The following is a 13,638-nucleotide window of genomic DNA, read 5'->3' on the forward strand; positions in this document are numbered from 1 at the left end:
AAAATTAATTACATCTACTCACTTTATATATTGTTTTAGTACTTGGGAAACTTTACTACTGCTTAAAGTTGACGAAAACTCAGTGAGAGAACTTAAGGAAGCTTGCCAATTGAGATAAAAACAGTCGTAATATTTTTTTTCTTCTTCCTTACTTAGGGATAAAAATTCAATTCATTTTCTACAACAGTTGATATAGCCTAAGAAATGCACAAGGCGCATAAGAAAAGAAGCGTATAATTACTTTCTGAATTCTCGAAACTGCTGAAGTGCACCGGTTGAACATAATTAACGAGCGCCGATATCTCAGCGCCAGCTTCAGTCTCTTTAGCTTGTTGTACTTTGTCTCTCTGCTCTGCACCGCCGGCGGCATTCGCCGTTGATCCTGGCATGGATTCGTCATCACTGGAGCTGTCCGTGTCCGACGATCCTGTGCTCTCCTTCGAGCTCTGGCGTATTTGCTAATAGCACGAACCATTTAAATAAGAGACAAAGAAAGTGAATAATTGGCATATGAATCTGCATTTTCCTACATTTTCTCTTTATTGCAACGTCTTTCTCTCTCTCTCTCTCCCTCTTTTACAGCCAACCTCTCAGTGCAAATTCTCCACACAGACACAAGTCCTCAAACCATATTGAAATATGGGGAGAAAAATTAATTTTCCACCCTACACAATGACACAACACTCACGCAAAAAGGCAGGAAAAACGCTGGCACAAGCAGTGAAACAAGACGTAATCTCAGCATATCTAAATGGATGTATTCCAACGTGGATTTTTCATCTGCTCGATGCGCTCCTTCTCACCCTTCCGGAATGGCTTCAAGTGTGCAGAGTTGACAATGTCCTCAAATTCCTCATAAGTCGCTGCCGTATTCACAGCACGGAGTTTGGCATCATTCCTCAAATCCCGCATTTTGCCCAAATTTATATTGCTCAGACACATCTCGTACACCTGAAGAATCTCCTCCTTGGTTATTGCTTCCACATGAGACATTTTTCACGTCTCTCCTCTTTTTTTTCTCCTCGCCTACCACAAAAAAGCACCACACAACCCTCAATATATTAAATTTTCCACAAAATCCTCTCTCCCTCTCTCTCTCTCTTTCCACTTCAGTTTAATCGATAGTGCGCTCTCGCCATTTTCGTTGCTAAGTGAAATTTTCACAACAATACACACACTGAGGATATAACCATGTGAAAAATCCTCGCCACAGAGTTAAAATTTGGGCGGCAGATTCTCAAGATGGTGTGTGGCGTTGGTAAGTAAACACTGGCCCTCGCCGTGAAAGCCGAATAATCATTGAAGATTGATTTGCCATCAAATTCCTCGAAGTGCAATCAATACGCGATGGTGTTTTGGAGGCGAATTGTTGAATGCTCTCCGCAAGAAAGGTCAAGAGGAAGTTTCCACGCTGCCACAGCCAAATACAACATGCACACTGTCCAGTGGCCAAAAAGCAACTGAACCATAAAATTGCAGTGTAGTTACAATGTGTCTAAAGCGCATACACCATCTGTAAATCCTCCAAAATCCCACCCAGTACGCAAAACTTGCCCCACAAACGCCTGCCAACTCTCAATCGTGCCGTCGCGAAAGAGCTGCTCAGCCACACTCAGCTAATCATAAATTCCCAACCATAGTGAGTGTCATGTAATGCCAGTTAACTTATTATCTATTTGCATGTGAGAGATCCGACGTGCAGAGTGAGATTCTGAGATATGACAGCAACTCACCTGAAGAGGGGGTGCATGATGGGGTAAATCTCCATTTCCGGTGGGTACAGTTGAAGTTGTCGGCACCGCCTGAAGCATCTCATCACTCCCGATGCCGCCTGAAAGTGGAGCGAGTGAGCGAAGAAAATACAATTAAAATTTCATCAGGAAAATACTCTGCATTCGATTTAATATTTCACCATATCACATATGTATGTTTGTATTACTAATTTATATGCCTTTTATCACGCTTTCCATTTCATCCCTGAAATAATAATTCATGAATCACATTTTCCGCTAAAGACAACCCTTGGAGAGCTTGCTGTACACGCCCAAGGATCGTGGCTGTAGCGCAAATTTCGCTATATTTTCAGCGGGGGATATGAAAAATTCTCGGAAAAGATGTATTTTATCGTCAAAAATATGACGAGAGCTTGAATTTCATTTGATTTTTTGTTCAACTTTCGCTATTTCTGTTCTGAACATGTCCAAAGTTCATCCGACCGCACCTAGTGGACCAGACAAACTGAAGTGGAATTGTATGTTGGCTCATTTTAAGCCCTCTGAGCTCAGTATTAATTTGAAACTTCCAACATTAGTTGACCATTTTGGTTTAGTTTTATCACAAATTGACTTGCTATTTGCCTATTCAAAATGTCAAAATTGTAATATGAAAATCCCTCACGAGTCCTTTTACGACACATTTGATTATTATACTTAACGACATGTTTCCCGAGTGGACAATTTTAATCCTCTTGCGGCATTTGCCCGCCAAGTTATGGCTAATTTCAGAGCCATTCATTAAAAAGCCATTGTGAAGCTCTCTCTGCCGCTGGCAGCCTCCAAACATGGGCATCTCATGAGCGAATAAACAAAATTAAATCATGCACTGAGCGGTCTCCATTAGTCCTCCTCCCTTTCCCGTCGTCCTGGCCCAGGTCTCTCTTTTGGCCACTCGCACCAAACTCAGCGCCAAGTGATATAAATTATGAATTTATGTGGTAGAATACTAGTTCACCTCCATCCCAATGGGAATATTTGCTCTTCTCACCTGTTGCACCGCTCTGTGGGCCGCTGTTCTGGTTCGTGGCACCGGAATTCGCTGCAGCTCCCGCCGCAGCAGCCGCCACAGCCGCCGCCGTCTTCTTGTAGTGATGGTGATGGTGGTGGTGCTTCTTCTTGTTCTTTATGATTATCTTACGCCGCAGCATGGCCGGCGGCGGGAGTTCTACATTTGGCTCCAGCGGATGAGAATCCAGACACTTGTCCAGCAACATATCACCAAAGATGTCCCGACAGTAATTCGCTATTTTGGCCTGGAAAACCACACAATGTTCATATTGTCTTTCAGTCAAGCAGAGTAAGAGAGGAGTTACTCACTTGTTGCTTAGTATTGCAATGATTTTCGAAACTTAATATCACAGGATAGTCTGAAGTTTTAAATGCACTCTCAGCTATTGCTTCCAGCACATCCTTCGCCGTTATTTCAGGAACAAACGTATACCCATGAACAATAACAGGCTCCTCGAGTTTGCCATTCCAGAAGTCCAACTCCACACACCTTCAACGACAAAGATAAACACCCCGGCGGCCACGTTTTGCCATTAAACCTTAATTAGATATTACATTGAAATTGTCTCTACACTCCATATTAATTTTCTCTATAGCGAAATTAACCAAACACACTCCAGAGGATTACTTTATAGTCTCGCCACACCCGCTCTTCGCGAGATGAAAAAGCAGTAAAACTGCGCAAGGGAGATTTGAAAATGAAAACACAAAGAAATGGTGGTTGCCAAGAGGCATTTCACTGCCCATTTCAGTGGATTATATGCACTCATTACTTCAAGCTTTTCCTCACCTGCAGCCAGCCAGCAAGCACTGTCGATAAATCTCAACGGAACTCTTCCCAGTCAACTGATGACCGGTGAGATAGGTGTTGTGGGAGGAATTGATAAAATAATGCGACATTGGTTGATCCATATCATCGCAAATGTCCAATTTAGTGGGTGCCATTATTGGATTATCCTCAGACATTAAATACCTGTAGAATTCAAGCATTAGAGTAAAATCCGATTAGCATGAATCACATTTTAAAGCTTCTCACCTCAGGAATCCATCGAAACTCAGAAGGCCCTTCTGGGCGTTGAATTTATTTGGCTCATATTCGGCTATTAAGTCTTTAGCTCTCGCGGGATTTGCATACGGATGGAGAATCTCATTGAGGCGTGGATCACGCTGAGTTTTATTGAGAAAGTCAACCAACTGTGTAGTGGACATCAGTCGCCTCTTCGTCGTGCCAGAACTGCTGCTTGGTGTGAAAGGAGAAATGAAATAATGACGGTTTCGCATTAGGATCATTTTAAGGGAGAATTTTGCATTTTGATGCCTTCCCCGCATCGAAACGCCTTCTGCTCTAGGAGATTTGCATATCATTATTCGCAGAAGCTTCGAATTTGTGGAGAATTAATGATAAGGAGGTAATATACTTGATGGGATGCTTTATACTGAATAAATTGTACACAAAAACAACCCTCTGCATTCGTCCTGTGCATCAACATTCCTACTCGTCACAAGCTATTTTCATTTATAAATCAGAATGCAAAACATGGTGTGTGTAAGAAATGCAATTTATTTGAGGATAAAGACATGCAAATGCAAAAATCTCTTATGCAGTGAAAGTTAGAGTAAATAACATTGTTTTCAACTTACAGCTCTTCGAAAATCTTCTCCAATTCTGAGCGCTGCGTCAGATTTTTGTAGAGATTGAAAAAGTCTTCAAATTGAAATTTATTGGGCAGAAGAGATTCACCCTTGCCAGAAGGGAATCCAGATATATCCATGGCTTTCTCCACACGCCGCCTGTCATCTTTATTCACAGCGAACATCTTCACGATGCTGCAATATTTAAAAAGACGAGCATTTCAGTTTCATGTTCAATATTCTGAATTAATAAATAGGGTGCGCGTATCCTTTTCCCCAATCAATTCCCGCATGCGAAAAGGGGCGCAGAAAGATTATGTTTTCTGTAATACTATGTTTCTCTTTTTCTTGATTGCCTCCCCAATTTCCCACCATGGATCGCTGTCTGAGCAAAGTGCTTCTTTGACCGAAGAGCTCAACTCTTCTTGTGTGAAAATCTCAAGTCACGGGCTCACTTTTTACCCTGGATGAATAACAAATGAGCAGCTTCTGGTCAAATTCTCGTGAAATTCATTTTGAGAGCACAAACCCATCCTTGAGTAATGTCAATTTTCCAAGCTTGACATGGTAAAATCATGTTAGACAGGGGCAAATGAAGCAATTCATTGCTTCTTCAAATACACTGCACGAGTCCTGGGGAACATCCTGAGAGAGTTTACTCAATCAAAAATTCATTGAAGACTGAAATTATTGATGAAAGACCAAGACTTGATGTTTTCCCACCGCTTGTATTCTCTCTCTCTTCGAGTGTAATTGGAACAAATGGGATCAACTCTAAAGATAAGCAGTTCAGCCTACAAGTTTTTTTGCAGATAAAAAATGATGCTGTCTCGAGTGGTGTTGATTAAAATGCTTCACGCCAGGTGGATCACAGTGGGTGGTGACAGTTGAATTTTCAAACACTCCCCAAGTCAATTTTCCCTTCTTTTCCACACCCACACAAAGTCATATCTTCATCGATTCTGCCACTTCTTGTTGGTGTAGCAGCAAAATTTCAAAAACCACCCCTCCTCTTTTCATTCATATTCACGCAGATCACGTTCATTGGCGTGACACAAAAGTGATGACATTCAAAAATTGCGATTCTCTCACGACTATATATTTGATCCGCTCAGCGATTACTCAACAATCTCCCGTTTCGCCCTCTTTGCCGCTATTTATTTTCCTTCCATTGAATCCTCCCGCCCACTCACTTCCTATTTCCACTGATAACGGAAGCATCCCCAGTCGTTATCTCACCCTTTCTCGCGGATCACGCATAAAAAATCACCCGCTTCTCCCAGTGATAATTCAAACTCGCCAAATAAAGAGGAATTTCAAGGAAGACATTTGCGTGAAAACATTGCGCAACAAGCAGCATTTGCATGAGCGAATAAAGAAGGAAAAAAAGCACTTTCCAACTCTTCCAGGATCTTATCCTAATGAGACATCATAAAACACCCACGATGAACATCAAATTCAATTGCGAGGAATAGTTGGTAATAACTCCTCATCCATACGGTGGAATTAAAGTGTGGTGCAATTTTTACGATTGCACAAACTCACATAAACTTACATCGAGGATTTATGTTCAAACATTTAATTGCTTTTTCAGAACTATTAAACTTTCCTGAAACTCTCACTACAAGTAGCGATATCACATCTTATTCTTCTTGCTCGGCTATTACAATACACAGGATAGTTTTCCCACATGATGGACATTTGGTATGCCTGAACAACCATATAAGCTGGGCAATGTTGCCTCGAAAATCCCATCTGTGGGACTTTTATTGTGATAAAGAAAGCATTTTCCAGATGAAGCTGAGAACTCACAAGTATGGCGAAGTGATGTGTCTAAAATGGGGTCAATTTCAGGACTTTTCAGCATCCTCAGGTGGTATACGCTGTGCTCTCTAGGGATTGTGGGAATTCACAAAACACAAAATTGAGTGATTCCCCAGTTGACAAACTTTCCAACATTTCTTCCAATATTTTCAGTGAAAATGAGTGGGAAAACTACATGTATGGCATTTTGAGAAGGTGAACATGGACAAGCATATAACACAGCATTAGGCGTGTCAAGTAAAATGTCAATATATGTTGAAGGCAATATGCTGAAATATCACAAGAATTGCCACACACTCGAGAATTTCTCCCAGGACTGTTGAATAAACAAAACACGCGACTTGTGCCAGACAAATTGTCAGGAAGTCCTCATCATGAATAAATATTCCTGTCACCTCCGCATGTGCAATGAACACTGTTCCCCTGGAGTGCTCGTGGCGCAGCCCAAAGATGGCACTTATGGATGATGTATTGGGTTTCCAGCTCCATCCATCAAACTGTTGCTGCAGCATTCTGCCACACCGTTCAATGATGGAGTTGGGAAGGAGCAAGGCAATTACATTCCTTATCCATACACGCGCAGCTTGAAATCTTCACGTGTGTCATTTGAAACCTTCCCTTGTAGAAATTTCAAATTAACAACAACGCCATTTCGTCGGGTGAATCGAAAACGTTAATATCGCTGGGAAATTTGCGAAATTTATCTCATACGGTTTCCTTACTGGAATTTTTGACTGAAATATGTCAAAGTTAATAAATAAACTGAAAATATTACTCAGTTCTCATTTTGAAGAATGAAAGAATATGCCAAATATTCTCAATTAAAAATTTATGAGCATAATAAGAAAATCTACATTTCAAATGTTTACAAAAGAAGCATTTTATGCGGATAACTGTCGTTTCAAAGACTAAAGAAATGGGAAAATCAACAGTTGCATCTGCATAGTTGATGGAAATCGCCCTGTTGAATGTGCAACCCAGCTTTAGTGTAACACCGCGTGCCTTTCATAATGAAAAATTCTCCACAACACATTGTGATCCACTTTTATCTATTCAGAGCACTGACAGGGATATCGCTCAAGGTACATAACGGTAGCGATATCGGAAAACACGGACAGGAGACAGAGAATGATGCACAATAGTGTGATTTATGGGGATTATTACCGAGCTGAGAGGAAAAATACCATCAATTGATCAATCCTTATAATTGAGAATGTTACAACTTCTCGTTCAGCACAATACCTTTCAGGATATCCATATCAAGAACTTTTCTATGGACATTCACCGAAAGCTCTCAAGCATTCTCTCCATTACAATGATGCATCTGTTGGAGAAAAGCTCCTCCCCGTCAATATTCTGCAGAAAATATTGATTTATATTCTCTCATATCCAACAAATTGGAAAAGGGGGAAATTAGAGGAAAAGAAATGATGAGGAGCAACAGTGTCTGCGGGGATAAATTGAAGTGGATGCTGTCGGAAGATTAACCGCCCAGTGGAAAGTGGTTTCGATGAATTATTCATCCTTCGACCAAACAATGGACTGAGGAGAATATTACGGAATTTGCGGTCGGAAGTGATAGTTTTCCATTCATTTCCACACAAGAGCTACACAACATTCGCAAGAATTTTTCTGCTCTACTCACTTTTTCACAGGAATCTTGCCAGTTTTGTCCACGAGGAGACAGAGTTTGGTGTGAGCTTTCTGCAAGTACATGACAGCCGATCCATTCAGTTGAGTCATATTGAAGGACAATCGCACCAATTCCTCTGACCAGTGCTGAAAATGGAAAATTTATCATCGTTTTTTTTCACCACTCTCACAATATATCACAGCTTTACTCTATCTATTGAGCAAATTGTAAATAACCCATTTTACGATGACAAACAATTTTCATACATTTCCAAAATGATGTAGGTTCAACGAGAAACTTTTTTTTTTCACTTCACCCCAGCGTCATTTTGGCTTTCCACCACCGCCTCCACCCGCCGCCCTGTCATTCTAAAAGCTCTTTGGGGCATTTTCAACTTTTCCCTGTGTGTGTGTGTGTGTGCTTTTCAGTGTGAAAGGCAAAGTTAAAAGCTTCAATCTGCCAGACTATTGGCCGATTTACTGGGAGACTCTCTGCGTGGCACCATTAAAGTGATATCCCACCTCCTCAATCTATCCGGATTTGTTGTTTCACACAAAATTCTCTCAAATATTTGACTTCTCCCCCAGAACGTTTGTAGCCACTTTGGAGAGTTGGTCCGCCACCCCCAGTGAATTACACACCCATCAGAATTGAAGCTCATTCATCTCTATCGATGTAAATTTCTTATACGCAGAATTATATCCACTCTGTGTAATATCGAGACACGCAAAAAGCTCCATGTCATCATGAAAATACTCTCCCAAGAGATTGTTTTTCCACCCCTCAAACCCCAAAAGCCAGACTGTTTTCCAGCACTTTTATTGACTAAAATACTCGGAGACAATATGTCTCGTGAAATTTTCCTCGGGAAAATCAACAAGTTGAACAATCGCATTGGAGCTGAGATTGCTGACAGTAAAAACGGCAAATGGTTTTAATTTTCATAAAAATTCCTCCCCATCGACAAACACGAAAACTTTCAAGTATGCACGCGGGAAAGGCCATCGTACATGACGTAATGTGTGACTCTCCCTTGTGCATTCCACATCCCAGATCATCTTACTTAATGTGTGCCATTTATGGCTGCAAAACGACTCCTTTGCTGACTGACGAGACGAATTGGCAATGAATAGTAAACAGTCCATTGTTACTTCTCTCCGCCTTTTATGGCCACCTCTTCGGAACACTCTCAGGAAAGTCTCTAAAATTTTAATTCTCTCTTCTATAGCTAGATTTGAGACTCTCTAATGCAATACAAACACATGTTACAGCTTTAAGACAGACCATAAATTGCAGTTTACAGAAGTAGTGGAGAGATTAATCACACACACACAAAAAATCCCATTAAATTCTATTTACTTTCGGAAGTAATTCCTGTGTAATCTTGTAATCCGACATTCGAACGCCTTCAGTAAATATCACTTTTAGATTGAATCGACCAGAGAGAGAGAGAGAGAGAGAGTAAACAAATCCGCACGTACATCACATTTCACCCTTTGGGTAAAATTGCACAAACCAATTACAACTTGATGGAAAACACTGTTCAAAAGTATCTTACGCTCAATTCTCCGTTGACTTTATAGACTTCCGTGTATCATATCACACATAACGCAATATCCACCCCCTTTTGTGCTTATCTTTTCGAAATGTTGCCAGCCCACACCCTCGTGGAGAAATTCGCTTCTTAATAAAGTAATTCCAGAGCTCCCACACAGCTGTCATACAATTGACCTACAACACCCTCCCACACTCGAGGCTTTCCGCCCCGAAGCTCACCCCCCAAAACGCCCACCGTCAACAAGACTAGTGAGGCGTAAAAGGTGAGAGAAGAAATCAATTTATGACTTAACCGTCCACATTTAATAAAAGGAATCACGCCATTAGCAAATCACGAAAAACATTTTCAATATAATCCCCAAAAGAATACATTTATTTTTTCAATTCTCTCTTCAACAGAAGTAATTTTGCCTTCATCGTCTGAATCTTGATGTGGTGCTCTTCCTCCTCTCTTTTCTCCTTCTTCAGCTGCATCGCCAGCAGTTGGCTCTCGCGTTTGTCCCGCTGAATCCTCAACTCCAGACTCTTCTTCTTCACGCCCAGCAACTCTTTCTGCAGTTCCAACTGTTTATCCTTCAATGAAACCAATTTATCCATCTGCAAGTCATGTTCTTCCACGATATCATCTCTCTTGCGCTTCTTGTTTTTTGGGATAATTTTTGGGGGACTCGGGAGAGTCATCATAGTTGAAGACACCGACAAATTGTCCTCTATATCGTCCAGTAAGTCATTATCATCGGGCAGCCACACTTCAGACACAGGTTGTGAGTGAAGAGAACTTTCTGCCATTGAGGTATCCGATCCAGAGTCGGCAATGTGCAGCGGAGAACATACCATCACTTGGTCTCCTTCATCGATGCAGCATAATTTCAGAAATCGCTGATCAACTTCGTCAAATTGCTGAAGTATGAGCGCGGGATCGACCTTGTCCAATTTCTTTGATTTCAGCATGTTGCTCGTCAAAGTCGTGTACTTTAGTTGCACTCTCTTCCGCCAGTCTAAAAAGTACCTCCGCCACTCCGTCCACTCCTTCTGAGATCCGCCGACAGCGTTCACTATATTCGTCATAGCCTTCCATTTCTTCTTCTTTTGATCGTTTTCGGTCGGACTTGATGTGTGATAGAGTGAAAATAAATGCATTTACATTATTTTATTTATAGTTAGAAAATACCAACAATTTTTACACTTTTCAATAATCCTAATTCAAATATCATTCTCAGCTTCTGCAGAAAAATTTCCGCTACAGTGAAAGAATAGTCTTTGACCGGTTCCTCTCTCGATTCCTCTCTATTTTGCACATCTGGCGACTAACTCTCCAGAGTTTCTCCCTACGTTCAAGCATTTCATCCACTTTATCTCTCTCGAGTTTTGTCTCTCACTGAGCATGAATACAACTCAGAGTGAAACGGGAATACAAGCGAAGAGAATATCGCCCAAAGTATACAAAATCACTGACAGCACAATTGCTTTTCAACACTGTTTCATGCAATAACTTTATCTAGGTACTCACCACTTGTTAATTATATCCATATTTTTCTCCAAATAGTTTATAAACTCGTTCTTTTGAGCGGCGCTTGCTCTCTTCTTGAGTTTACGCGACATTGTCCACCAACAAAAGTGACTTTCTCACCCAGCAAACGCTTGCGAGTTTGTCACTTCTCGGGCGTTTTCGGGGAGTGCGAAAAAGTTGACGTCAGCATTTTTAGTACACACGAGAAAAAAAACAAAATAACCTCTCAAATTGAGCAATAACGTAAAAGGAGAAACAACAACATGGTAAATTTCACGTATAATTCAATTTTTTCACAACATTTTTTTACGGCATTTCTCATCAATGGAGAAAAACAGCAAACTGATAAAACAGATGAAAAAGAAGTTTCATTGTAAAAATAACGATATTTCCACCGATTTAAGAATGTCTGAAATAAATATTTTATTGCTTTTGGTGTCTCTGATATTTTCCCAATTGACTGTACTTTTTGGAGGAAATGAGTTTGATTCATGTTGGGCGGAAGTTTATAGGCCGTTAAAAAGTGATTGGCAAAAGGACATAAATTTAAAGAAACAGAAGCACCTTCACATTTATGATAGTGCTTCTTCTGCTCCTTAAATCAATATGCCATAAAAGGAAGATATCACAGCAACTTCCTTTAAAGATTCCTGTCAATATTCCAAGCAAAAATATTTGTGCTGTTGCATATATCGACCAATAAATGAAATTGGTGTCTTTTGACATTGCGTAATGGCAAAATATGCTGAGGAAGAGAGAAAGACGGTAAGAGGATACGTTTACTCTATTCCAAATGTTATACACCATTTAAGATCTCATGGAAATAAGAAAAATAACACAATCGTCCTTCGTAGAAAACAGACATGAAAACCACGTATTATTCCCGTTGAAGAAAAATCTCATATTTTCCCCACATTCGTCCAACAATACCCAGATATGTACATTTCTCTTCTCTGTTTCCTCCCCCAAAACACATACATAAAGTAATAATATATTGTATATTATTTCCCACCTAACATCAAAACATCTAATTCATAATCCACCATGTCTTAATCCCTCACTTTATGTTGTATTTCGGTATTTATTTGTATTATATTCAGCGATACGTGTGCAATATTCTCACGTAAAACTTGTACAATTGCCTCCTTATGTAAGCAATTTCCCCCTAAAAGCTCCCCATTCTCACTTCCTTCTCCAAGCACACTTCTCCCGCCTTTTGTTTGGCCAAGTGCGTATATATGCGTATTCATTAATCATGTATTTATGAATAGGAATTTAATTATAGAACGGGACAATAAACGCTCACCTGACTGTGCAAATATGAAGATTTAAATAGCCTAAAATAAGATTCAATTGATAACCACTCAAAATCCAATTCATCCGCCTTCTCGGCACGTAAAAGAATCTTTGCAATGTGTTATTTTTGGAATACAATTCAATAACAAACCATATTTAAATATATCATGAAATATCTATTGTATAAGTGAAAATTTTATTTTTAGGCACAATATTCTGAAACCGTTATTTTAAAAAATTTCCACTAATTCAAATTGCTCAATGTGTGCAGTTTATTCACACAAAACATAGTAATTGATTGAGAGTGCATTAATGTACAAAAGACCCGATTTTCACGCGCGTAACTCAACAACAATATTGAATCTACATAGATTGTTTTACCCACAAATTGTCACTAATTCAGCACATATTAGTGTGTCCACTTTGATGTATAATTAAGTTTAATAATTAACCCACTTTTGTCAATCCATTCCAATATATAGCGACTGCGATGCCACCGCATCAGTTCGCGCCCTTTCATCACATTTCCATCAGCAACACTCCTTCACATATATCACTTATTTTCAGCCCTATCCAATATAGAAAATTACACGCTAATCCTTTCCACACTCTCCTCGCATTCTATAAATATCCATCTGAGGAGATATTGTGCGAAAAATCAATCGCACATTGATAATTTTATCTCTCATAACTCATCGTGAATAAATACAGCAGAAAGGTGGAACTTGTTGAGAGATGTTCTAAGAGAAATCCTCCTGACTAAATCCTCCTTCCTGCTTTATGGCTCTTCCTCCATTTCTGCTGGATAATTATAGGATGTGAAGCGAGGGTGAGAAAATGGGGAAAGCTCTATGTGTGTGAGTGTGTGTGTTTGTGTGACAAGGAAGAAAATGGTGTGGATTGTGCTGCTCATGCATTAGTAGGGAGAGAATGGAGCTTAAGGTTGGGCATGAATGTCCGCTTGGCGATCTATCATTGAGAACACTCAAGCAATACTCAAAATAATCACAAGAGATATTCCAGTCCAATGATATTAATATCCTCTCAATCAATTTTCTCGGAAATCACCTTATGTGTAGTGATGCCTTCTGACCCCATTTGCAGTGACCCAAAACCCACTCAGTTAATTGTTGTGGGAAATTGTAGTTGAGCAAAGACCAAGTCAGGGGCTTCGGAGAGACTTTATGGTGTAACATAGCATTTCAAGAAGAGGAAAATCCCCAATCAATTTCCCACATACATATACACAAAGTCCACTCAATTGCCAATAAATAACATATTATATGCTGTGATCACAGAGTGACACAAGAGCAAATAATTACCGTCTCTTAAAGTCCATACTTAATAAGTTCCACTCAGCAATTTTATTATTTAGATGTTTGCGTTCTCTCTTCTGCATGTGA

General features: G+C 40.0%; 2 protein-coding genes across 3 annotated transcripts in view; both read right to left on the bottom strand.

The window, feature by feature from the left end:
* The window catches only part of LOC132261562 (1-phosphatidylinositol 4,5-bisphosphate phosphodiesterase classes I and II), a 51,288-nt gene that overhangs the window by 6,458 nt on the left and 31,192 nt on the right, over nt 1-13,638 (bottom strand). The window contains exons 5-12 of one of the 2 annotated variants that reach the window (XM_059760432.1): nt 7,885-8,018; nt 4,425-4,610; nt 3,820-4,020; nt 3,574-3,756; nt 3,093-3,273; nt 2,764-3,028; nt 1,734-1,831; nt 242-458 (exon numbers count right to left, since the gene is read on the bottom strand). In XM_059760432.1, coding sequence (XP_059616415.1) covers nt 242-458; nt 1,734-1,831; nt 2,764-3,028; nt 3,093-3,273; nt 3,574-3,756; nt 3,820-4,020; nt 4,425-4,610; nt 7,885-8,018 — 1,465 coding nt within the window. Of the gene's footprint in view, nt 1-241; nt 459-1,733; nt 1,832-2,763; nt 3,029-3,092; nt 3,274-3,573; nt 3,757-3,819; nt 4,024-4,424; nt 4,611-7,884; nt 8,019-13,638 lie in introns of both variants that reach the window. The other variant, XM_059760431.1, reaches the window with a different exon arrangement.
* Nucleotides 525-1,477, bottom strand: LOC132261575 (uncharacterized). The gene has a single exon (XM_059760450.1). The coding sequence runs from the start codon at nt 991-993 to the stop codon at nt 748-750; it is 246 nt and encodes an 81-aa protein (XP_059616433.1). The 5' UTR covers nt 994-1,477; the 3' UTR covers nt 525-747.

Source organism: Phlebotomus argentipes, unplaced genomic scaffold (genome assembly GCF_947086385.1).
Source record: "Phlebotomus argentipes unplaced genomic scaffold, Phlebotomus argentipes genome assembly contig_15, whole genome shotgun sequence".
NCBI classification, from domain to species: domain Eukaryota; kingdom Metazoa; phylum Arthropoda; class Insecta; order Diptera; family Psychodidae; genus Phlebotomus; species Phlebotomus argentipes.